Source organism: Plectropomus leopardus, chromosome 18 (genome assembly GCF_026936395.1).
Source record: "Plectropomus leopardus strain MGB_pleo_1.0 chromosome 18, ASM2693639v1, whole genome shotgun sequence".
NCBI lineage: Eukaryota > Metazoa > Chordata > Actinopteri > Perciformes > Serranidae > Plectropomus > Plectropomus leopardus.
This window is the reverse complement of record NC_142193.1, coordinates 32,087,503-32,113,649: the sequence shown is the minus strand read 5'-3', so window position 1 is coordinate 32,113,649 and position 26,147 is coordinate 32,087,503. Positions and strand designations below refer to the sequence as shown.

The window sequence follows — 26,147 nt, the reverse complement described above, 5'->3', positions numbered from 1 at the left end:
GCCACTGGCACGCAGAAAAACTGCACGACGAGACGACACCACGAGAAGTACGGGAGACAACAAGACACAGATTCTCCAAAAAAAGACTCATCTTAAATCTTTCTTACATATGATCAATTTTTCATGTTACAGTTGGTTTAAAGGAATACTTCACTCACTGAACAATTATCTGTATAACAGTTACTCATCTGGTGCTACATTCAATTTTAAATTTAAATTTTTCTTTTTTCCTGCACGCCTCCACGATGAATCCTAAAATGGAAAAAAAGTCTTAATAATAGTCTTAATAATTTGGAGCCTCTAAAGGGACATGGGGGAGAAAAAAAGACACTTCTGCCATAAATCTAAACAATTCTTGGAAGAAACCATTTTTTTTTCACCATCAAATTTGTTTTTATCATTAATTTTTAAATTTTCTTTCACCAATTTCTTTTTTTTTTTTTACCAAGTAATTTTTTTCCACCATCTATTTTATTTCAGAATTTATTGATTTATTTTAACCATCTATTTTTTTTCTCCTTAATGTCCCTTCAGGGGCTCCGTACACGGCGGACCTTGTTTTAACAAAAGCAAAAGTATATCTTTCTTTAACACTGAATCTGCATAATCAAAGTGTGACTGATCCGGTCTCAAACTTTCCAGACAGAAACTGAAAGTGAAACTCATCAGTGTCAGACTACATTTTCGACTATGGAAAACCCGAAAGTCACACAAAAACAAACAAATGAACTGATGGAGGCGGCAGCAGACCAGCAGGAAAATTACCTGAAAATAATGAAGTAAAAAACAGTTACCTAAAAAAAGTGATTTTCTTTTTGCAGTTTTGAGAAATAGCTTTTTAAAGTTTTTTCAAAATTGACTTGTTTCCATTGGGTGCCTTTTGTATTTGCAATTTCAGTTTAAGGGTCAATGGAAACCCTCCGGTTGTCCGTTTTTGGCTGTCAGGTGAGGTGGGCGGGGCTTTCTGAGGGTTGAGCAGGTGAAGGAAATGAAGAGAGAAGATTCAGGTCAGGTTTGGAGTTTCCTCCCCATGAAGCTTTGTCCCGTTATTGTCCGCACGTTTTAACGTCTACAAATAAACTGTCAACGCTGATCACAGAACGCGAGCAGACCGAGACGGCGAGGCGACAGGTAGGCCCGCATCCCTCACCTTTAGCCCAGCATCGAGCGAGCGTGTTTGACGTGACTAAATGATCATTTTGCAGGTGAAATATTCCTTTAAAATGAACCAGAGTAAACAAATTACATTCAGGTTTTCTGTGAGAAAAAAAGATCTTCTCTCTGCTTATGACGGAGTGTTTAACCCTTTGAAACCTGGATCACTTTCATTCAGACACCTTTCACCTTTTATTTAAACCTTTGAGGGCTGAGATAATTCATTTCTTTAAGAAACATGCAGGGAAAAAGGCAACAAGCAACTTTAGAGAAATTTCTAGTTATCATATTAGAATTTTTTTTTTTTTAAATAATTTTTGGGCGTTTTTTTCCCCGGGTAATTTCCCTGTTGCTGTTGTCTTTTTTGTGTAGTTGGTTGTTTTGGGTTTCTTTGTTTGTTTTCTTAATTTTCAGGAACTTTTCTTGTATTTTTTTTTGTATTTCTGGGTCATTTCTTTCTTCGTCCCATGTTTAATCACAGTGATGAGGCAAATTTGTCTAAGTTTCAAAGGCTTAAATATCACAACAAAATGACAGCGCTGTCAGTCTGAGGGGCCAAAAACAAAAGATTATTCTAACTCCTCCATCATAACACGCAGGTGACATCTCAACAACAGCAAAATCATAAATAAATAAATAAAAATTGGCCCAGCCATGTGTCGAAAATGATCATCAAGAGGTGTGTTTTAAAATGTTTTTTCCTTCCAAAGTGCACTTTGCTGTAAATGCACTTAAGAATTGGCAAAAACAAGTCGGCTCCTGCTCTCACCCACAGAGGTTTATGGAGAACAGGTGCTAAAAGGATAAATGTTGTGCTTTTGAAATGCACGGCCCGTTTCTATTGATTTTCAGTCTGCATGCAAGACTCAAATTTAAGACAAGCATCCACAGGATTTAAAGACATAAATAAATCCAAAGAAAGAAAAACACCAGAATTAATAAAAAAAGACAAAAAAAACAAACAACAGTGAAGACTTTAAAGGCAACATTTCTTAATCTAAGAAGGAAGAAAAGCTCGTTTAACTGGAAGATTCCTCGACAAATCATGACACAAAAGCTACAAAACAAAACTAAAAGATGATTCAGTGCGACATCGTCGGCCGCACACCTCCGATTTCACAGCTGCCTCAGCTCACGCACAACCTTTAAAGGAACAGCACCACATTTTTGTGAAACAAGAAGCAAACTGAAGCTGAAAACGTGCTGCAGTTCCTCTAATGGCCACTAGAGGCTGGCTCAAAAAACCAGAGCCCGCCCCCACACAGACCCCCATGTTAACCCTTTAACGCCCGAGCAAACTGGCTTGATTTCCATCAAAGGTATTAGCGGAAAAAGGCAATGAGCAACTTGACAAAAAATGGTCCAAAATTAGCAGGAAATTTACAAAAAGTTAAATAAGAAAAAAAAAAAAGTAAAAGTACAAAAACAAAAGCAAACACAAGAAAATGACCTTAAGAAAGTGCAAAAAAAGAGAGAAAAATACATTTTAAAAAATGTTTTATTTTGTAGAATAACTATAAATGTATAATGATTTTTAAATTACATTTTCTGGACATTTTTTTTGGATGATTCTGTTATCATCTTATAACTTTTTTTTTTTTTTTGCAAGTTGCAAGACATTTATTTCCAAGTTGCTCATTACCTTTCTTTCCAACTTAACATAAAAGCAACAAAAAAGAAAAAGTAAAGAGCTAAAGCAAACACAATGTCCTTAAGAGAAAAATATATTGAAAAAAAAAAAGGTTTATTTTGTAGAATAACTCTAAATATACAATGAATTTTCAGTGAAATTTTCTGGACACTTATCTCTAGTTTTTTGATAATTTCATATAATCCCCCAGCTAATTTTCAGATGATTTTGTTATCACCTTATACAATTTTCCTCTCTTTTCTTGTTGCGAGACGTTGCTTTCCAAGTTGCTCATTGCCTTTTTTTCCAAACTAGGAAAAAAAAAAAAATCAGTTTTCTTAAGTTTCAGAGGTTTGGATGCTTGTGAGAGGCGTCTGAACAGCACGAGAAAACTGATGATGATCCAGGTGTTAAAGGGTTAAAACTCTTACAGCAGAAATGAACATGTTTACAGCCGGATACAAAAAACTGTTTTGGTCTCTGTAGTTAATTTCAACATTCATGACAACTGTAAGGAGGGTGAATTTTTATATAACTCACCTGCTTACATTTGATTAAGGCCCAAAGTTACACAAAATTAACTATTTAAAACCTGGAGCTTTTTTTAAATGCTGCTCTCAAATGTTTTTCACAAGTATTTCGACCTTTGAACCCCAAACAAGTGTGCCATTTCTTTCAAAAACATGTGAAAAAAGGGAATGAGTAACTTAGAAAGACATTTTCTACATTTATAAAACTATTTTTATAAAGGGAAAAAAAGAGAGGAAAAAGAGGATTAACTTTAATAATCATAATTTAATTTTTAAATTCATTTTACAAAATTATTATAATTTTAAGCATTTTTACCAAGTAATTTATTTCTTTCTTTTTTCAATTTTTAACTTTCAATTTTTGTGTGCTTTATTTATTCATTATTTATTTATTATTATTATTATTTATTTTTTTTCCAGGTAATTAACACTTTTGTGTGTTTGATTTATTAATCATTTATTTATTTGACTAATTTTCAGTTAATTAACTTTTATTTGTGTGTCTGTGTGTTTTATTTAATTTTTTATTTTTAGTTTTTCTTTTATTTGACTAACTTTCAGGTAATTTTGTGTACTTTTTACTCATTTCTTGATAATTGTGGGTCTTTTTTTCTTTGTTGCTCATTGTTTTTGTCACGTTTTTGAAAGAAATCAAGCCAAATTGCCTGGGTTTCAAAGGGTTAATGATGTGGTCTCTTTGGCAACAGATAAAATACCAAAGTCAAGGCTTCAAAATCTGGAGTCTACAAACCAGTGAGGGGCGTTCTGGTGGCTAAGTCCATTATTTTTACAGTCTATGATGCTAATTTGCTTTGCTGTCAGAAATGAAAAGGCAAGAAACTGAATATGAATATTTCCCAAAATGTCAAACTACTCCTTTAACAAACCTTAAAATCTGGTTAAATAATGTAAAAGTAGATTTAAATCAATAAATATGACGATTGTCAATAAAATAAATCAAACACAAAGGGCCGTGAAGAACAAAAATAACTCAGAAATGCTGCTCAGCGCTCTCGCACACAAAGATTATTTTCCAGATTTCAGAATAATATTGTAATATTATTGTGCATGTAAATTGTTGGTTTGGAGATGTACCTGTCAAGAGCTTCTGCACTTTCAAACCTACATAAAATCTTGAGATAAATATTCATATTCACAAGGAAGTCCGTCCTAGAGCCGACGTTCCTCTACCAGACTTCACGTTCTACGCAATTAACATATCATTTTAAGAATATAAATAGCATATATATATTTTAAAAATCTAGTTAAAAAAACACTTGCTGGCTGAACACAGTTTCACATGTTAACACACAGATTAAAAAAGGAAAAAAAGAGAAAATGTAGCTTTTAAACAGTGGTAAACCTCAGAGGTAGAAAAAGTAAAAAATATCATTGAGAACTTGAACAAAAACGGGACACAGAAACGTGTTTGTGAACACAATAAAACCGACATTATGACGCACAGCCGTCACTAAGAGGTTAAAAAGACGGGCGGACGCCACGTAGGTCCCAAACTCGGCCAATGGCAGCTATAGCGTCAAAACAAAGCGTGTGACGAGTCACTCGACATGAGGGAGAGTTTCTGATGAGCTCTGGGTTCAAACGGCCGCCGTCAGCGTCAGTTTGTCGTCTTCGGTCTGTTAAAACTTTCTGATACGATCAGATGTGACCTGAGACCATCGCACCGTACTGGCAGTAAAATTATACTGCCGTAATTTCAGGCTGTATCTCGATACACGATATATATCTCGATATTTTCAAATCCCCTCAAAAGCTCATCATCAACACGAAAACTGGGAGGCAGAGTCAAACATCACTTTTTTTTTTTTTTTTTTTTTTACCAAATTCCGTCTTTGATGTGACGATTTTGTGGGACTCGGCACTTCGAAGAAATATGATCACAATTCCATCTTTTAACAATAAATATCAGAAATGTCGATATAATGACTAAGTTGGCAAAAACAGCTGACGTGTTTCCGTTAGATGTTTATAAACACAATTTCCCGCCTTTTGTGGAAGAGCTTCTGACTACGGTGGCCGGCGTGAAAACGCCAACATCCGTCTCTGTCACCAGTGTTTGGTTTGTCCGTTCAGGGCTACCGTACAAACACGGCGGTGCAACTTGGCGATGTCCCTAAACGACGACCTGCTCGCTATATTCATAAACGGCTCATTCTGAGGTAACGAAAACACAACCTTTCTTATTTCCAGCTGACTCTACACTAAAGTTAACACACTTATTATATTACATTATATCAGATTTCTGCTAAAATATCCCTAAATCCTGCACACTGGAGCTTTAAAGCTCATTTATGGTGGGATGCTCCACATTTTTGATGAGTAAATTTAAATTTAAATTTTTTAAAAAGTTTTGTTTGGCTCAATTTGTTCAATAAAATAACGCTTGAAAATAATTTACTTTCTTTTTAAACAAAATTTTAACAAGAATTCATGTTTTAGTAGTATACTGAAAACTGTAGTTTAGTATGTTTATTTATTGCAAAGAATATCGTTATTGTGATATTCAGTGTTTTTTTCTTCATATCACGCAGCGCCAACGTGGAGTAAAGATAATATTTATTTCTGTTCCAATTTTTTTGCTCTTGCAGAAATGATCAAATTCATTAAGTGAGTTTGGGAACTCTCAGTTTCGTCACGTGATCTCGACGTTAAATAAAGGTCATTTTCCGAGAAGCGTCGTGTATTTTGGGCCTCGTGCTGTTTAATCACAGCCAGCTGGTCTGTGTCTGACAAAATTCACCGCGTGAGTCAACGAGCTGCCGAGCTGCGTTTTGTCGAGAGCAGAATGAAAAGCGGCTCCTCAGATTGGATTAGCGGGCGCGCCTGGTGCTCTCGGCTCATCAGGTGTCGGGAAAGAGGCGCACTAACGAGGAGCAATTACTTTCCCTCTTCAGAAAACAGATGAGGTCGAGGCGGCGTCAGCGAGGGTCACCGGCGGCTCCGGAGCTCATTATTTAACATTTTAGTCAGTTTGTTGGACAAAAGCCTGAAACCGGAAATATAAAATCTAAACATAAATATATCACAAAGCTGATTCTCTTCTATTGAGCCTAAAAATTTAAAATGACAATATGTGAATTAATTGAAGACAGTTTTAAAATTTCACTAAAATTAGCAAAACCTAAAGAAGCTAAGTGAAATATTACTGTAATTTATGTTAGTAACAGCCGGTGCGTGAGAGTAAATGTACAACCTGAATATAAATACACATGTCAAATCTAGTTTTTCCTCAGATATATTTTGTATTTAAGCTTTCAGAACGTCTAAAGATTGGTCACCTTCACTGGTGTTAACCCTTTAAAACCTGAGCAGATTGATTTCTTTACAAAAACATGGAAACAAGGCAATGAGCAACTTAGAAGAAATTACCCCAAATTTAGCCCAAAAAAAGGTATGAGAAAAGTGCCTAAAAATGAGCAAAAATATATTTTCTTTAAAAGTAAAAAACAAAAACCAACAAGGAAATGACCTGGGAAAATGAGCTTAAAAATCATTTAATACATTTTTTTAACATTTTTCCCAAGCTTAAATTTATTTTTCTTAATCTACTAATTTCTTGTAATTTGTGGAGCACTTCTTGCAAAGTTGCTCATTACCTTTTTTTTGCCTTTGTTTTTTAAAAAAAGCAATTTGCTCCAAATTTTTTACGCAGCACAAGGAAGTCATTTCGATCAAGGTTTCAAAGGGTTAAACGCTGAATAGACGTCTGATCGTTATTTCATGTTTTAGGTCCAGATTCCTGCACGTTAGCCTCATTTTCTTCTAGATTTGAGTAATATCCAAAAAAAAAAAAAAACCCTGCGCAGGTGTCATATCAGAGAGCTCGTGGCGTGTTTGTGGGACTGACGCGGTTTTTCGAGCCGCGGCGCTGACGGCTGAACCCAGAGAGACGGCGAGCTGTGAGTGGCTGACTGTGCTGTGGCTGCTGAAAGCGTTTTGTACAGGAGTGTGTGTGTGTGTGTGGGCTCAGGGTCTGTGAGCATGCCAGTGTGCACGGAGGATCTGTCAGTGTGTGTTTCTGAGTGTGAGAGGAAGCTCCTCTACGTCCCTTTGGGCGGCGTCCATTTTAAGGCTTTGGGGTCGATGGTTTTGCCGTTTCCACGTTTGGTCTCCTTCGCCTTCCAGTCGTCGATCAGGTCCTAAAGAGAGAAAACACACCTGAGCTCAGGGATGCTCAACTTATGGCCAGCGGATCAAATGTGGGCCAGACGGCCCCCGAAGCAATCTTCTAATTCACAGTGAAAATAAAGAGATTTCATCACTCTGTGAATGTTTTTGTCCTTTTAGTCTCAATAAGATTTCAGATCGCACAAAACAGCATCAAAATAGAGCTTGTTGATCTCTGAGACATGTCCTAAAATCCCAGAAATGTCCTAATATCTTAAAAATGTAATATCTGAGAAACTCCCTAAAATCTGAGAATCATCCTAAAAAATGGTGAAAAAACAGTCAATCTTCTAACTTAACAATTCAGTGCTACAAAAGGTCTTTCTAAGATGTTTTCAACACTCAATCTCTGAATTGACTTTACACGGACTTTAAGCTGAAATGTGTTACGAGTTTTAAGTTTAACCAACGAGCTCTGAGGCGGCAAAGTGATGATTTTATACCAAACAGAATCAGATCTGGTGGTTTAGTGTCCTACCTGTCTCTTTAAGACCAGGTGCTTTCCCTTCCAGTATTTGAGCATCTGGAGGGACTGCAGCGTGCTGACGATGTCCACCGGGTTCACCGCCGTCTCCTGACTGATCTCTGTGGACACAAAACCAGGTCACAGCACCGGGATCAGGACTCTGATGAAGAGGACTAACGTCCGGGCAACACCGCCCGCCTGAACATCACTTCAAAAATAAAAATAATAATTAAAAATAAAATTCTAATAACTATAAATACAGTTTTCTGGACATTTTCCCCTGTTAAATCCCCCCTTTTTGAAACGTATTTTTTTGGGCGTTTTCTTTTCCCCTTTGACTATTTTCTTGCACATTGTGGAAAATGTTTTGTGAAGTTGCTTTTTGTCTTTCCTCCATGTTTTTGTAAAATTCAGACGAATTTGCTCAGGTTTTAACGGGTTAAAAAAGTGGTAAATCTAAAAAAAAAAAGGAAGCAAAAACAGAAGCATTGCATTTAAAATTTTGGTCAGTATAAATTTTGTGTCTGTCCAATATTTGTGGAGACATTTCACTTTGGACGGAAGTGTTGAAGCGACTGAACATCTGATGATGATAAAAACTGTCCGGGGTGACCATCAAAAACCATTAAAAACCATTAAAAACCATTAAAAACATTCAAAACCATTAAAAACAAAAACCGTCAGTCACAATGACACAGCGGTACAGGACGACCTTTCTAAAAAATGTTGATACTTTATGTGAAATTATTTTGTTTTCTTCAGTGAAAAGCTTTTTTTTTAGGTCAGTAAACATGAACTTTTTGAAGTCGCTCTCTGGCTTCACTGACGGACATCCAGCCGAGATAATTTCTCTGTTTTATTTTATTTTCTCTGCGGCATCAAGTCATGAAAGAATTTAGCTAAAAAACAGCGTCGTCATTGTTGAGGCTCGAGCTGAAAAAGCACTCAGCGCTCTGAGATATGAACTGAAGTGGACCGCACCGAGAGCTCCTTATGAGATGTGCAAACACAGCGGTGCAGTTAAAACTGAGGAAAAAGGCTCCTGAATAACTGGCAACGGTGTTTGTTCGGCCCTGCGGGCAGATGACAGGGAGAGGACGTGTGAATGCAGACTGAAGGACAGAGGAGTGGTTTGTGTCGCTCTGTGCGAGCTGAAAAGATCTCCCCAAATTCAAAATAACACGCAGAAATTATCATCAAAAATAAGATGAGGAGGACAAAAGCGGCTCGACCGGAGGGAACAGAGTGTTACCAAACTCTCTGCTGTTTTCGTCGTGTCGGCTGTCCGACCCCCCGGAGACAATCTGTTATCTGACTCTTTATTCACTCCGACAAAGACGTTTATACACAGCAGATATCTCTGAAAAATAACTTATTTAAAACTAAGTGCAACATTATGTCTTAGTCACACGTAACAGTCAACTGAAAATATCTGAAACACACACACACGCACGCACACACACACACGCACGCACGCACGCACACACACACACAGACCACACACACACACACACGCACCACACACGCACACACACACGCATCACACACACACACAGACCACACACACACACGCACGCACACACGCACGCACGCACACACACACACACACACACGCACCACACACACACACGCACACACGCACGCACGCACGCACGCACGCACACACACACACACACACACACACACACATCACACACACGCGCACACACACACACACACACACGGCGTTCTTCACCGTGCCTGCAGATATAAGCAGATATAACACTGTCATCCTTCAGGAGCCTTTTGATTACTTCTATCTACTTCTAACTGGGGAAATATTCTAAGAAAAAAACCTTCTGAATTTCAAACATTTAAGTTGTACATTTAAAAAAAAAAAAAAGGAGAGGAGACAAAGGGAACCCGAAATAGTGATTTGATGTATATCGTGATATATATCGATATCGACTGATATGAAAAACATATCGTGATAAGACTTTATCGCCCAGCTCTATCCTGTATACATTTTCAACCTACATAAATGTTCATAATAAAACACTTCGAATACGAGACGACGCTTAACTTTGCCCGAAAAAAGAAAAGAAAAGAAAACCAGAGCAGGAAGCAGGACATTCCCTCGGTGGTCTGGTTGGGTTTGGGATGACCCAGTTTTTCTGCACCTTCATTTATCAGCTGAACGCTGAGTGTTTTCGGCGCTCTCTGATGCGTTCACAGAGGCGGACATACATGAATGCATGCGTGCACACATCACCATGGTTCTGTGTGACACTCTGTGTGTGCGTGACCTCGTGGACGCGTGTGTGCGTGTGCACGGTCGCAGCTGTTGGTTTGTTCCTTTTCATGAATGAGCAGGAGGCTCCGGACGCCCAGCCAGCAATTTTTGGTTCTTAAAAACGTTTAAATGCAACCACTAAATGTTTAAGTGACGTTTTCTGCGGAATGCTGCTTTAAAAATGTTCTTCCTTTGTTCTCATGTAACATTGTGGGAACATTTTATAAAAAGAACATTTTCTGAACCGTCACCAAAACATTCTCAAAATGTTGCAGATAAAATGTCACGTCTCAGTCAGCACTTAACCTCAGTTTTCTCAAAACATCCCAGATAGCAATTTTTGTTTCTAAAAACGTTCTGAGCACAGTACAATGCAACCGATGCGAGGTTTTAGTACAACTTTCAGCAACAAGTTTTATTTTAGTTCCCAGAACGTTATTCTTAAAGTTATAGTAACATTCTTTTACATTTATTGTTAACATATCACATTACATTACATTTTCATAAAAAAATGTCGTGTAATCTCAGTAACATTTTCTGAATGCTGCTTTTAAAACGTTCTTTCTTTGTTCTCATGTAACATTGTGGGAACATTTTATAATCTGCCACCTCTTACCATCACCAAAACATCCTCACAATGTTGCGGTTAAAACGTTACGTCTTCGTCAGCAACCTTACGGGAACATTATTTGAAACGATAAACACCCTTAAAACGTTCTCTGAACGTTAGATTAAAATGTTTTGTTTTAAACAATTCTGAAACTCGTAGGTAACGTTAGCCAGTGTTGTGGGAACGCTCTCTGCTGGCTTTTCGTGTTTAGGGTTGATAACGTGAGAGTCTGAGCTCTGACCTTTGATGGAGATCTCTTTGCCCTGGAAGTTGTTCAGGTAGCGCAGCAGCACCTCCTTCCAGTAACTCCTGTAGCTGATGAGGCCGAGGTCAGACAGGGGCCGCTCAGGTGAGCCCACCTTCTCCTCCACTTTAGACAGCAGGTAACCTGAAAGCACAGAGCAGACACGACTTTGTGTGGGATATTTTCTTCCGTAAACATTTTCTTCTCCCTCTGAGAAAACAGAAATAAAACGATACAGAAAAAAAGTAAAAAAATTAATGACTTTAATACCCAAAAAACAAAGAGTTTGGAAGGTTTTCCTCAGAAGGGCAAGAGGCTCAGACAGCCTCCTAAATCTGGTGTTATTGTGCAGAATCCCCTGGTTAGGTTTACCACACACACACACACACACACACACACACACACACACACACACACACACACACACACACACACACACACACACACTCACTGAAGTCGATGAGCATCTTGCCGTAGCCCTGCCTCATGTACTGCGGCATGGTGAGGATGCAGGACACGTTGTAGTTCAGGAACGAGTTCTTCTCCTGCAGACGGAGAATAAATCTGTAAATCGACGGTTTGACCGGCTTTTTCACGGTTAATGGGCTTCGTGCGGCAACAGTCTCTTAAATTTCATAAAAAGCACCAAGTTCTCATACGTAAAGTTTATACGAGAAGCTGAAACCATGAAATGTATTTTAAATGACCTACACAATGAAAGAAATTGTTGTCAATTAATTTTCTAATTAATTGACTAATAGTTTCAGCTGCAGTCATATATTTTCATATTTTTGGTTTTTGCACAAAAATCTTACTTTATTTAATAACAGAAATGGAGTAAAAAGTGCAATATTTCCCTCTGAAGTTAAGTGGGGTAGAAGCAGAAAGTGGCATTAATCAAAGTCTTCAATGAACAGAAAAGTTCCTTGAATTGAACTTTAGTACAGTACTTACACAGACAGAGATATAATTCATCTCATCTCGGCACAGAGGAGTCTGTAAAAAGCTCCCAGGTTACCTTGGAGAAGTATCCGACCAGGTGGCAGCCCGTGTTGTCGGCTTCGGTCATGACGTAGAAGAGGAAAGGCTCCACGTCGTAGTACAGAGTTTTGTGGTCCAGGAAGAGCTTCGCCAGCAGACACAAGTTCTGACAGTAAATCTGCGAGGAAAAGCGCCACAGGTCATCAGAGTTTACGGGACCCACATTTTCGGCTATTTGGGTGTTCCTTAATTGTGTATGCATTCAGTTTTCTGGATATTTATATATTTATTCATTTCAGAGAATGATTTCTCTGATTTCATCCTGCTGACACACACACACACACACACACACACACACACAGATCACTTCACAGTTATTAACAGGTTTATTGACTGAAGCTGGGTTTTCATTAACCCTCAAATTGAACAAATTAAACTTGTGAATGGAAAATCCGCCTAATGGAAACACGTCAATTTAGAAAAAAAAAACTCCAGTTTATCGCAAAAAAAGATTTTACGCTGGCATGAGGTGGTATTTCAGGCGATGTGAAAAAGCCGTATTTGGCAAAACTGATTGGCTTTATTGACCGGCTGCAGAGATAAACCTGCCAATGTTTTGGACATCCATCGCCATGGTTACTGGGAGATTATCATGAGAGGAAAGTCTCATAACATCACTAAATTGAAACGCAGTCATCTCGAAATTGTGTTTTAATCGAAATTTCGAAAATATCACTTTAGTTTTGCTCAAATCTGTAGTGGAAACCCGGCCTGAGTCGAGCATTTTATGTGTTGTGTGAAGGCGAAAGACTGAATGCTCATAATAACAAGCCCACATGTATTCTTTTTGCATGAAGTTGAAAAACTCTGGGTAAAAAAATTCGGCAGGACGAGAATAAAAAAATGTTCTTGCATGAGGCTCAAAGATTCCTGGAAACTCTCCTCTTTTACCTTGTTCTTCTTTCCGTCCACCTCAAACACAGAGATGTTGCCCTTCCTGTAGATCTCGTCACCTGGAGGGTGTTTCCACACACACTTGGCCTTCAAGAAACACACAGATGACATCATGACTTGCATTATTTATCCTCTGGTTTTAATTTGATCATAACTCTACATTAGTTTTGTCTCGCTTGTGTTCAGCAGGACTGTTTGGCTTTCTGTTGTTGTTATCATCTTATCTATTATTTCTTTTTATTTCTTTCCCCCCCTCCTGCTTTTATTGTTTCTGTTGTTGTTGTTTTCTGGTCTATTTCTAACCCTTTGAAACCTGAGAAACTCAAAGACATGGCCCAAAAAAATCACAAGCAAAGGGCCGAAACCGAAATCGAACGCTCGAACGTTCGGGCGCCTCCACAACTGCAGCTTTTGCATTTAAAATTGTGACACATTTCATCACGCAGATTCAAATGGCTCTGATTTTTAAGGACCTTCAGGAAAAAGCTGCCTCACCATGTGCCTGCGCAGAATGGTCTGACTCTTCATGTATTTGAGGCAGAACTCGCACATGTAGAGCCTCCCCAGGCGGGCGTACTCCTCCGGGTACGGAGAGTGGTACCACGTGTCCAGCTCGTAGCGCCCAAACACGATGGTCTTTATCATGTTGCTGCCCTCCGACACCTGGCCGGCCAGACGGAGCTTCTCCTGTACAGGACGGGACAGGACGGAGACGGGGACGGAGACGGGGAGTGAAAGGAGGTACGAGAAGAGAGGGCAGGCGAGCAGGCAGAGGGGAGAGAAGAGAAAGAGGGAAAAAAGCCCAATTATTCAGGGAGGAGGATGAGGTGAAGAGAACATCATTGATGAAAACCTCAGTGGAGGCAGCCACACAACACGTGAACCAGGATGTAGGAAGAAAGACCAGAATGAGGAATTAAAAAAAGGAAAAAGCTTTTCCCGAAACTCTAAAATTTATTTACAGGTTTACATGCTGTTTTTATAGCAGTATTTTAAAAAAATCTCCCAAACTGAATGTAATAATAATGATAATAATATTTTTTAAAGGGGTAATTATTATTTTAAAAATGTCTAAAAATCTCTTAAACTGAATTTATTACAATAAAAAAAATAATAATAATTTAATGCCTTGAATTAGGAGCTTTTCATTAGTAGTTGAACATAAACTAATAACAGCTCTAAAAAGTGCAAAATACTGTATATGCCATATGGAATTAACCCTTTAAACTCTGCAACAGAAAGGTGCCTACATTAGTATGTAATTATAATAATTAAGTGTTGAAATTGTGTGATTTAGAAAAGATAATACATTTTTTTCCTTCATATTTTACAAAATAAAAACACAAAACAAATTCATCCAAAAGTTGAACGCTGAAAGACGTTGAACCCTGAGCAAAAATCGTTTGATTTATTTCAAAAAACAAGGGTGAAAAAGCCGATGAGCAAGCTGACAAGAAATGTCCCGCTAATTACAAAAGATAGATTAGGAAATTATTTTTCATAAAGATAGAGGAAAAAAAATTCTGTTATTAGAATTTTATATTTAAAATGGTTTTAAACTATGATAATGTTTATGCATTTATGCTAATTATTAAGGTATTTTTGTGTACTTTTTACTGATTTCTTCATAATTTCTGGGTAGTTCCCTCTGAAGTTGCTCACTGCCTTCTTCCCATTATTTCTTCTATTTAGGAAATTAGGCCAATTTGCTCAGGTTTCAAAGGGTTAAACACAATTATACAAACACTGATATCCCGCAGCCGTCCGCAGGAGGTCCGTTTTTAAAGGGTTAACCGACCGAAACATACAAAAGTATCTCCGTGGTTGTTTTAAGATGGAAAACACCGATGCCCTCTCAGCTGAACGGATCACAAAGTAACCGAGCAGAAGAGGAAAATAACAGAATATCAGGAAGTGTTTGTCCAAACTACCAAAAATATCAGAGACTCCTCTTGTGGCTGCAGAGGAGGGTTTCTGACTGGAACAGAGAAGAAGAAGAAGAATGCAGAAAAAGGAGGGGAGAGAAAAAAACAAAGGGCAGGAGGACAGAAGAGAAAGGGAGGGAGGTGACGATGAGTTTTCTCTCTTACAAGGTCCTCCGAGGCACGTGCCTGCGCTTTCCTGAACAGCTCGAGGTCGTAGTCGCTGGTGATGTTCTCCAGCAGCGGCTCCCTGCTCGCCCCGTGGCTCTGACGGTGCTCCTGGAAGGACATTTACAGAAAAAAGAACATTTTAACCCCTTAGGGCCCGCTTTAATATTACACGCACTCTTATCACTCTGTGCACAAAATGCACTTTTCAAAATCAAGCTTTAAAAAATATTAATCATTAAGATTATTTTCTACTGTCATTGAGGGATTTTTTTAACCAAAATTAGTCCTAATCATAAATATCAAATACTCATTATTTTCTGAATTTTTACCCTTTAAATGCCAGGTTTTTGTCATGGTGCCACTTTGTTTTTAGATTAAAAAAACAAAACTGAAAAATTTAATATTTTCAATATACTACATGCAGAGTAGATTGTTTTTTCCATCCATCCATCCATTTTCTTCCGCTTATCCTGGGTCGGGTCGTGGGGCCAGCAGCCTAAGCAGGGAAACCCAGACTTCCCTCTCCCCGGCCACTTTGTCCAGCTCTTCCCGGGGGACCCCGAGGCGTTCCCAGGCCGGCTGAGAGACATGGTCTCTCCAGCGTGTCCTGGGTCTTCCCCGGGGCCTCCTACCGGTGGGACGTGCCCTGAACACCTCACCAGGGAGGCGTCCTGGAGGCATCCAGTTAGATTGTTTTTTGTTATTATTATAACAGCCTGCGATATGTCAAAGATTTACAGCAGCATTGATTTTTGTACCTTATCCATTTTTTGTGCAGTTTCAAATACTCACACTCATACTGCTCTGCACACAAAATGCTTTTTTTAAAATCAGACGATAAAAATATATTATGCAATAATATAATTTTCTTCTCTCATTGAGTTCATTTTCTAACCAACATCAGTCCTAATCATAAATATCAAATATTCATTTATTCTCAGAGTTTTAACCACTTTAAATAGCAGTTTTTTTTTTCATAATACTACTATGTTTTTAGATGGCAAAAAACACATAAAAAAGTATTCTCAGTAATTCACTCCTCACACACTCACCATGTACTTGTCCTTCTGCTCCTTATTGAGGCCAGAGTTCCTCTTCCTCCTCAGCTCCGTCACCTTCTCCTTGTAGCGCAGCTGACGCTCCGACGGCGCCTGAAACCAAACAGAGACAAACGCTGAAACACAGAGGAGCATTTTCATTTAATCTTTTTGACCTTTTAACCCTCAAAATCTCAGCTTCATTTCTTCTTTCCCTCAATTTCTCTTTTTTCCTTGTCATTTTCCCTAATGTTACCTGAAAACCTAATTGCCTTGATTTCTTTCAAAAACACGAATTTAGTGCAAAAAAAAGGAAATTGGAAACAACAAACACAAAACTAAAAGAAAGTATTGTTTTATTCTATTTTATTTCAATTGATTTAATTAAGTTTTAGAGTTTCTTTTTAACATTCAGTCAGGAAAAACAAATGGAAATCAGACTTGGGCAAAACCTGTTTCATTTAAAGTCTTTTCTGTTGATCAAACAAATTAATTACATCAGTGCAGGAGGAGGCCTTTCTCTCTCTCTCTCTCTCTCTCACACACACACACACACACACACACACACTCTCTCTCTCACACACACACACACACACACACACAGTGACTCAACCTACAGCAGCTTTTCATCACTTTGCCTCCGTTCCAGCTACACTGACGAATCACAGTCTGATCTCTGACCTGAGCTGCTTCAAAAGTGATGCTGCAGTGTGTGGGAATTCCCTCCATACACACGCACGCACGCACGCACGCACGCACACACACCCCTTTAGCTCACGATAAAGTGAATCAGACAGGTGAAATCGAGGCATTGTCACAGCTTTCACCTGGATTCACTGTTGGACTTGATTTCCGTGATATTCTGTTCCCTTACACACAGACAGTATATGTATATATGTGTACATGTATCTGTGTTTTGGGTGTGAGTGTGTGTCAGCGTGGGTTAATCTCGGCTTTACGTGTGCTCGTGTGTTACCTGGCTCCTCGTGGAGTGTCTGTTCTCATCCTGGCGGTGCGACAGCGTCCTCTCCTCGGCCTGTTTGTCGCGCGTCGATGCCTTGCCCTAACAAAACATCAACACTGTCTGCCACCAACGACTCACAACCAGCCCCCACAGCGGGAAAAAAACACTGCAGCCGCCACCTCCGCGCTCCTGGAGGCTTCGCAGCTTGACAACCTCAATTTGAGTGTGTTGGTTTCCTTCAGTTTCATCCACCAGACACTCGGTCACAGTGGCTGAGGCGTTCCCACAGAGGAAACTGGGTTTTTACTAAACAGTAATGTCATAAAAGCATCAGAGAAGTAACTGAAGCAGAAATGCAACGTATTTTACTTTAATGTGGCAGATTTCGTTAAAAATACACAAAAAATAAAACGTAAAGTAACAGAAACACATAAATTGGTCAAAGGTTCTTGTGGAAAATGTATCAGTAGTAATTTAGTAGTATCAGCAGGCCTGGGTTTGTATATATATATATATATATATATATATATATATATATATATATATATATATGTATATATATATGTGTGTGTGTGTTTGTGTGTGTAGTTGAAAATATAAGAATAGGCTTAAGGACTGTTCTTTATTTATCAGAGGAAAAATGCATGAAGTCCCACATGATGTGTTCAAGTACCGTCAGAAATGTAAAAATCCAACAATAATTTCTGTTGTTACAGTCTCTGGCTGTGATAAATTAATTTTAATTTGTATTTTTCCTGATTTTTTTCAACATTTTTTAAAGAAGACATACCTTCCAAACCAAATTTTTTTTAAATCACCAAAAATTTTAAAAGAAAAAAAACAACAAAAATGTTTACAGAAAAAAAAACAACTTTTATTTTTGAAAAATGACAAAAACTTTTTAAAGAAACATTTCAAAAGAAAATAAAAAATAAAAACATTTGCTTTATTTTTTCTTTAAAAATCGGTTAAATAAAAATAAGACAGTTGAAAGTTGTATGCCCCTCCCATAAGACAAAATAAAAAAACATAAATCCCTGCCCAGTGCTTTAAGAATAATCTGACACACATCCCCCTTTTTCACCCCTCCCCTCTCATAAATACAGAACAGTCCCTAAAAATGATAAAAAGCCCGTTCATTGTTAATGCAAAAGGAGGATGTGTGTGTGTGTGTGTGTGTGTGTGTGTGTGTGTGTGTGTGTGTGTGTGTGTGTGTACCTTGCATTCATCAGCAGACAGATTGTGGTAGAGAGGACATCCTGATATGGAGAAATGTCTCTCATGTCTCCCGGTGAGGTGCCCTGAGAGGGACAGAGACAGAGAGGTCAGAGTTGGTGCTCCGGACGTCTGATCCAGTGAAACCAGTTTGAGTTCTCACCCAGTGAGTTGCATCCCGGCGTGGGACACTTCATGTTGAAGTTGTAGCTCTCGTGGAAGCGCCGTCGTTTGGGCCGGTGGGAGAGGTCGTGGGCGGCGGCCTCTTTGAGCGACAGCTCTTTGGCCAGCCTCTCGTCCTCCTCTTGTGAGACTATGATGTCGTTGCTGGAAGACACGAGGTCGTTGCCGGGGCTGGACACCTCGATGTCCGACTCCGAGGACGGGGCGTTTCCTGTCGGGGTCCGAGGAGGGGTCTCGTCCCGGTCGGCCCCCTGCTTCAGGTCTGCAGAGCCAGCCAGGACACAGAAAATGAGAAAAAGTGAATGATGAACTTTAAAGCTTTTTAACCCTTTAAAACCTGGAGTGACATCTTTTTTCTTTTTGCTTTCAGGTGCCTTTCACACGCATTTAACCCTTTGAACATGCAACAAATTGGTGTGATCTTCATCAAAAACAGGATAAAAAAATGCAGAAATGTTCCACAACTTGCAATAAAAAAAGAAAATATAAAATATACATAGAAATACTTTTAAGAATATATAAAAATATCTAGGGAAAAAATTATATTCATAGTAATAATAATTATTTATTTCAAATTATTTCACAAAAAAATAATTCATTCACTTTTTCAAAGGTCATGTTTTTATTGTTTTTTCTAACTTTCTTTTTTGTGTGGATTTATGGTGGGGTTTTTTTTGCTATTTTTCCTGTATTTTTCTTGCAATTTTTACTAATTTGGGGTAATTTCTTCTTGCACAGTGCACACATTTTTGTGAAAAAAATCTTAAAATCAATGATTTTTAATCTTAATTTCGATGTTACGGTGCAGCACTCCCAGAGTCTGGTGTGATGCATAAACACATTTATATTCCAGCAGCGCTCCTAATGAACAGTCCCGCTCTGAAAAATATGTAGCGGCAGATGTTTTAATCGTGGCGGGCTGCCATAAATAACTGAATGTGAAGGAAACACTGGATAACTATCTTTTATTCTCACGGAAACCTTAATTATATCTCTATACGTAGTATATATTTTCCATAAATATTTTTCGTCTGAACTGTGCGGTTTCCTCCTAAAAGAAAGCAACATGATTTCAGATTTTTAGCTTCACCTTCACATCTGTTGCTGACCCTTTCCTTGTCTTAATTTGTTAGAATTTTAACTCCATCTTTCTATTTGTATTGTGCAGATAAACTACTCTGGTTTGTGTGACGATGATGATGAAAATTCATAAAGTCTCTGTAACTTTGCATCATGACTTCAGTCTTCGTACTGTTTCCGATATGACTCAGTGTTGAGGCACTAAATGATGAAACTGAACAACCGAAGCGCAGATATATCTGCTGTAATGAGAACAGATCACCACCTCCTGCAGCGTCTCAAATGAGACAACAGATGCCGTCTCTCTGTGTTCGTCCCCGTGACAAAACACAAGTCCAGGATGTGTACCGAGACGTATTTGTCTTCTTTATTATCAGGGACACACTGTGATCACAGACAGGGCTCCTGGGCAGCTGAGAGGTAACGTCTACAATGAACGAATGAATCAAACACACAAACAGACGTCGTTTCTTTTCTCGGCCCGTACGGTTTCATTTTCATCTGCTCATCACTCTTTATTTTTACTTTCCCTCCCTCCCTCTATCCCCGGACTCCCCTGCTCTCTTGGTTTTCCTCCCTGCCCTTTCTCATCTCTCTGATAACTATTTGTTTGGTTAAAACTTTTCTCCTCCTGCGACCAAGAAGAGGTGCATAAAAAACAGAATCCACTTTTAATAAAACATGTTGAAAGCATGAAAGCAAATTAATTTCTTTCAAAAATACGGGAGGAAGGTGGTGAGCAACAAAAGAAGAAATGACCTGAAAAAACACAAAGAAATTTGTAAAAAGGCGAAGAAAATCACCTGAAAGTTAGAAGAAAAAATATACAAATAAATGAATAAATAAATTACAAAACAGAGAGTGAAAACTGCAAAACAAAACAATTCAGGAAAATGACCTTGAAGAAAGCTGTATTCATTTGGTAAGATCATTTTAAGTTATGTAATTATATATATATATATTTTCACTTGCCTTTTCTCCTTTTTCCTCCCAGGCATTTTTTCCAAAAATTTATTTTCTAGATCTACTCATTTCTTGCAATTTGGGCAGCATTTCTCGACAACTTGCTCACTGCCTTTGGTCCCAAGTAAAAGTCACATGAAGTACACAAGTAAGCTCTCCAGTATAGTGTAACCGTGTATTATTATTATTGAACTTTATTTTGCATATTATCTGTCCTTTTTTTCTCGGTTTTTATTGATTTATGTGATCTGTTCATTATTGTCTGTTTTAATCATTTTGGGTTTGGTTTTTCTGTTGATGAATAGTTTGATTTATGTGCTATTTTCTTACTTTGTTCTGTGAACACAAAACATTGAAAATCTTTTAGTCATGAAACAAACAAACAAAAAAAAAAATCTTTCATATTTTCTCCAGATTTAAAAGCTGAAATATTTGCGAGAGGCGCGTGAATGCAGCAAAAGGAAGCGATGCGACTCCAGGTTTCAGAGGGTTAATGTCATGTATGGTTTTAATTTCTAAGACGAACAGGAAACACTTGAGCGCTCACCGTTGGCCTCGGTGTCTGAGCCGGACGACCTGCTCTGTCGCAGTGGGTATTTTTTGGCGGCGGTGTTTGTCGCGCCCTGCTGGCTGCGAGTGATCCTGCGCCCGGAGGTGAAGACGGACGCTGCCACTGCTGCTGCTGCTGCTGCTGCTGAATCCTGGCCTTCGTCAGGTCCTGTGGCTGCAGGAGAGCTGCTCCGCACTGAGCTGCAGTTATCTGGAAGAGAAGGGATTAACCAAAGATTTGAAATATGGTTTAACACACAACTTCAGTGTGTCTGCAAGTATCAAACACTTTTCACAATTCAAGACCTTTATTAATTATATATTTACAATAACATCACAGAAAAAAAAATCTGCATATACATTTTTTTGTCCACCTGCCACTGTGGCTGGTGGACTCCACTTCCAGTCCAATCTTCCAGTCTTTGTGGCTGTTGAGTGAAGCAAATTTAGCAGCCACTTGCATATTTCACTAATATTTGGCTGGTGGTTAATGCTTATTTCCAGCACTGGTTTCTTTAAACTTTTACTAATTCTTGCTATTTTTTGTGCCATGTGTTAAGTTGCTCATTGCCTTTTCCCCATGTTTTTAAGATAAGGTAAAATAAAACTTTATTAATCCCACACTGGAGAAATGGAGAAAGCTCAAAAATCAGAAACTGAGAAAAAGCACAAAAGGATGAAATAATACAAAGAGATGGAATAAAAATAAATAATATGAAATATAAAATCTATATCTACTTTTACAGACACTGTATGCTCATGATTGATAGTAACACAGGATATCACGGTGTGTGGTATATTTATATATATATTGAGGGTTGATGGTTATCGTCCTGGTTGATTATTGGGACTGATATTTGGCATTCAGCAGCATTATGTATATCTACATTTTAATGTAATTTATGATCACAGATAAAATTAATTATTTAAAAAAGTGCAAATAAAGTGTAGGTATTGGAGTAGCATTTAAACTTACTTTGTATTTTTATTATTATTTTATTTAAATTTTCACTTAACTTGATTTACTTGCTGTATTTGAAGCTGAAAGTTCATTCCATTAAATATTTGCATTTAAACAAAGTTTTGAGTTTGTTATATTTCAAATAGTGACGGAAAGATTTTAGTTTTTATTGTAAATGTCGCCAATATCGGTTCCAAATACCTTATTGGTCTCATTAGCTTATATTCAGTAAGGATATCGGCCGGAAAAATCATTATCGGTCAACCCCTGATATTTTATTGTAGAAATGTATCCTCTAAATATTACTGCACAGTAAGTGTTAAGATACTGCACAAAAAAATCAAACCAGTTTGCTCATGTTTGAGATTTAATGGATTATTTCTCAAAAACTTTCAGTGTTTACCTTGTGAGCTCCGGCTGAGGCGCAGTGAGGCGCGAGTCAGGCGCGTGCTGCTGCGCCTGTGCGCGCTCTCTGACGCTTCGGTGTGCTCGAGATCGGCGGAAAAATCCGAGTCCTCCGTCCCGTCCGAGCTGCTGCCGGCGGTCCTCTGAAACAACAAGTTATCACAAATCTGCGTGATTGAATCTGGACTTTCATCAAACGTTATTAGCTGTAAATAAAGATTTTTTGATTATTGTTATTATTTTACCAGCGGATAATTCAACAAAGATCCCATACTGGGGGAGGAGCATCACCTCCTCCACATCTCCTCCGGCTCTGCACCCCCTCCTGACAGACGATACTTACGTATAAATACTCAAAATAAACCTATAATCGCCATCGCCACCTAAAAATACATAAGCACGATTTGCCACCACGCACGAGTGCAGCTTCCACGTGAATTTCCACTTTGCAGTCAATTAAGTTGTCCTATCGTTTTAAAGACCATTACAAAAAAGCGCCTAAAAACTCCGTAAACAAAAATAAATTAATGAAATGTCCCCAAAAAAGCATATTTAGCTGCGTAATTTATCAACAATACAGGCTGCCTATGGCTGCCTGCCGCACGGACTGAATGGGGTGATAACGGAGGCGGATGCCGGGGCTCGCCCCGCACCACGGAGACCCGGCTGGGTGGGGGTTGGGCAGGGGGACCCAACGTGCCATTCGCATTGAGCAAAGCACACACTGTGAAATCCCCCCCCCGTCCTCAGCACAGCTGTGATGCTATAAGGCTATACCTACAATTGTATAATATAATCTTAAATTATAATGCGCATTTTTCTGTTTTATATTCGTTGCATTTAATATTTGGTTACAATTTCTAAAAAAACATTTAATTCAAACAAAGACAACAAAAGAAATAACATGTGACAACAGAATATGATAACTGTTTATTCATACAAGGCGGTATACAGAGAAAAATAAAATAAAAATAAAAACATAATGGAGCAAAGAAAATAAAAATCAGGATAGCTATCAGTATAAACTATAAAAGACAAAAACTAGCTTATTCATTAAAGCCTTTTAAAGATGCAAAATAATAGTGAATTGTAAAAACTTGATACAAGAAAGCTATAACTATACACAGCGCTTTTCGTATATAGCATATGTGCAAACTGTTTCTTTAATATGAATAAAATTAAGTACATTTTATAGTATTTTACAATAAATTGTAATAGTACCACTGTCTTGGAATATTAATAAAAACAGACTATATTTTTGGGTATTTCTCATATATTTTAGTAGTACTACTATCTTTTAGTATTAATAAAAATAAGCTGCATTTTTATATTATTTTCATTACATTTTAATTGTACTGTCTTTCAATATTAATAAAATGAACTAAGTACTTTTCATATATTTTTTATAGTTCTAGTGTATTTTAAAATTAATGAAAATAACCTACCTCAGAAATTTCAATGGTACCCCTTTTTCCATTTTTATACAATTAATCATTTTTGTTATTATTATTATTATTATTATCAATGGTGTGTTTCCACTGCCTTAATTTTGTTACTTTGATTTTCTAATATGTTTCTGCCTCGAATCTCCTATTTAATTCTGCCTTAACTCTGGCCTTTGTCTGTCAAAGCACTTTGTGAACTGTTTTTTTTAGAGGTGCTATATAAATAGTTATTATATTATATTATTATTATTATTACTGTCCTTCAGTATTAAGAAAAATGAAGTACATTCTACAATGCAATTCAAAAGGGTGTAAAAGTACTACTTTTTGCGACATAATGAAAATAGCCTACATGTTTAAATCAAATAAAGCTAAAGAAATCATTCACGACTCGAGCTCATTCAGCGCTAAGTGCTTCTGACAACTTCACAACAAGAGGCCGGGCACCTCATTTACATACGACCAATCACATTAGAGAGAAGGCGGGGTTAAAGAGAGCCGGACCAATGAGCGCAACGCTAGTCCGTATTCTGTCCAATCAGAGCGTTGTTTTGGTGCGGACGCCTCGCTCAGTCCCCGCACTCAAAGAACAGACTGTTCCTTTTTTAACTGTTAAAGCTGCCCGTTACCGACCCTACCGGGGGTCAGCGGCTCCGCGCGGCCCGCCACACGGTGCCAATCTCACCAACACTCACACAGCACAAATTTTAGAAGCTTAACTCATCGGCGCGCAGAGGCAGAGAAACTTAAACACAACAACAACAACAACACGTTCCTGTAACTCAGCAACAAATTAGCATTAGCTGTTAGCATCAACACAAAACGGCAGCTGAGCGGCTCCAGACGTCTTTAATATTCATCACAAACATTAAACTCGTGAGCGGGTTATTGTGGGAATCCACTGCAGCTCGCGGGAGACCGCAGGTTTAATCACGCGGGTGTGTTTTTGGCTAACATTAGCGATGACGTGATGTTGTTGTGCGCTCTAACGGCTCATCTTACCTTCCTCCGCGGCATTTTGAGCGGCGCTCCGGGCGTCTCCTCCGCCGATTACTGCTCCCTACACCGGGGCGGGTTTCTCTCAAATTCAGGTAAAATCAAGAGCGACAGGTCGACAGCTTTGATATGAGCCAACTCAGCTGGAAAAAAAGGCGCACCAGTTTTTCCGCACTTCCCTGACAGTACGGCGCAAACTCGCTTCGTTTTTTAGGGTCCGTTGACAAAATGCGTCCGTGTGGAACAAACAGCTGAGGCAGTACTTTGATTTAAGGCAACGACCAAAATAATCCTGTTCTGACATATAAAAAATATAAAGTTAGGTCCTCAAATGGAAAAATACAAAAAAAAATAAAATAAATAAATAAAATAAAATAAAATAATACAAAATATAATATAAAAAAATACAAAATAATAATAATAATTATTATTATTTCATTTTGATTAATTTGGCAACGTATTTTACTCACAAAAGTCGTTTTCTCGAGACATCTGTCAAACTTACTGCTTTTATAAATGAGATTAAACTTTGAAAGATCACTACTGAAAAATGACACAAAAAAGCCTTACATCTAAATATCTATGTGCCATAATTCCCGAATGACCACTTATGTTTATTTATTTATTTAATCAAACGAATTTGTAGATAATAATTTGATTATCTCGGAAAAGCAGTAGGTTTTCACTTACAGGGGATCTGAAGAAATCTTTGCTTAGTACATACATAAAAAAAATAAATAATAAAAATGATCAAATTCAAATACTCGCGCCTCGGAATTTACACATAAAATAAACATACTAAGTGGAATAAAAATAAGAACAGAAATATAAACAACTCTTAGGAACATAAATATATAATAGAAAAAAGTAGTTTGCTTAAATCAAGTCTGTTAGATGAATCCATGGATCTATTATAAATAAACCCCGAGAAACCGGATACAACACCGGAAGAAAGTAAAAAACATCTTGCTCCTCGCGCAACCGCCTGCTGAAACTCAGTGTTCTGAAATAAAAATGCAAAATTAAAAGTATATTTAAATAGGCTGTTAAAGCTTAAAACACTTCAATTTAACGTTGTTTGCGTCACAGTTTATTAAATGAAGTGAGGAAAGAAACGGTAACAACACCGGAAGTAACCATAAACCCTGAAAAAACCCGGATACAACACCGGAACCTAGCGGAACAATCCACTACCTCCAAAAACTCTGTTTTTTTAACAAACTTTT

At 38.0% G+C, this 26,147-nt stretch overlaps 1 protein-coding gene across 2 annotated transcripts; it reads right to left on the bottom strand.

The window, feature by feature from the left end:
* Positions 1–426: 426 nt before the first annotated feature.
* LOC121956829 (histone acetyltransferase KAT7-like) lies at positions 427–25,174 on the bottom strand. 2 transcript variants are annotated; one of them, XM_088069065.1, is made up of 15 exons: positions 24,928–25,174; positions 22,479–22,623; positions 21,113–21,325; positions 18,503–18,784; positions 18,343–18,425; positions 17,137–17,223; positions 16,176–16,274; positions 15,142–15,231; positions 13,526–13,717; positions 13,028–13,117; positions 12,114–12,254; positions 11,547–11,640; positions 11,093–11,239; positions 7,982–8,088; positions 427–7,475 (listed from the first exon to the last, which is right to left on the bottom strand). In XM_088069065.1, exons 1-15 carry the CDS (start codon positions 24,940–24,942, stop codon positions 7,377–7,379), a joined length of 1,884 nt encoding a protein of 627 aa, XP_087925191.1. In that variant the 5' UTR covers positions 24,943–25,174; the 3' UTR covers positions 427–7,376. The 2 variants fall into 2 exon arrangements, with proteins under 2 accessions (XP_087925191.1, XP_087925190.1); XM_088069064.1 differs by having other exon boundaries at positions 15,121–15,231; positions 24,928–25,173.
* Positions 25,175–26,147: the final 973 nt, after the last annotated feature.

Excerpts from the sequence above, each read along its gene's own strand:
- LOC121956829 (XM_088069064.1), bottom strand. Across the intron at positions 18,426-18,502 it reads GCCGGGATGCAACTCACTGG|GGCACCTCACCGGGAGACAT; the intron begins GTGAGAACTCAA and ends TGTCCCTCTCAG. Across the intron at positions 13,118-13,525 it reads CCATTCTGCGCAGGCACATG|GCCAAGTGTGTGTGGAAACA; the intron begins GTGAGGCAGCTT and ends TGTTTCTTGAAG.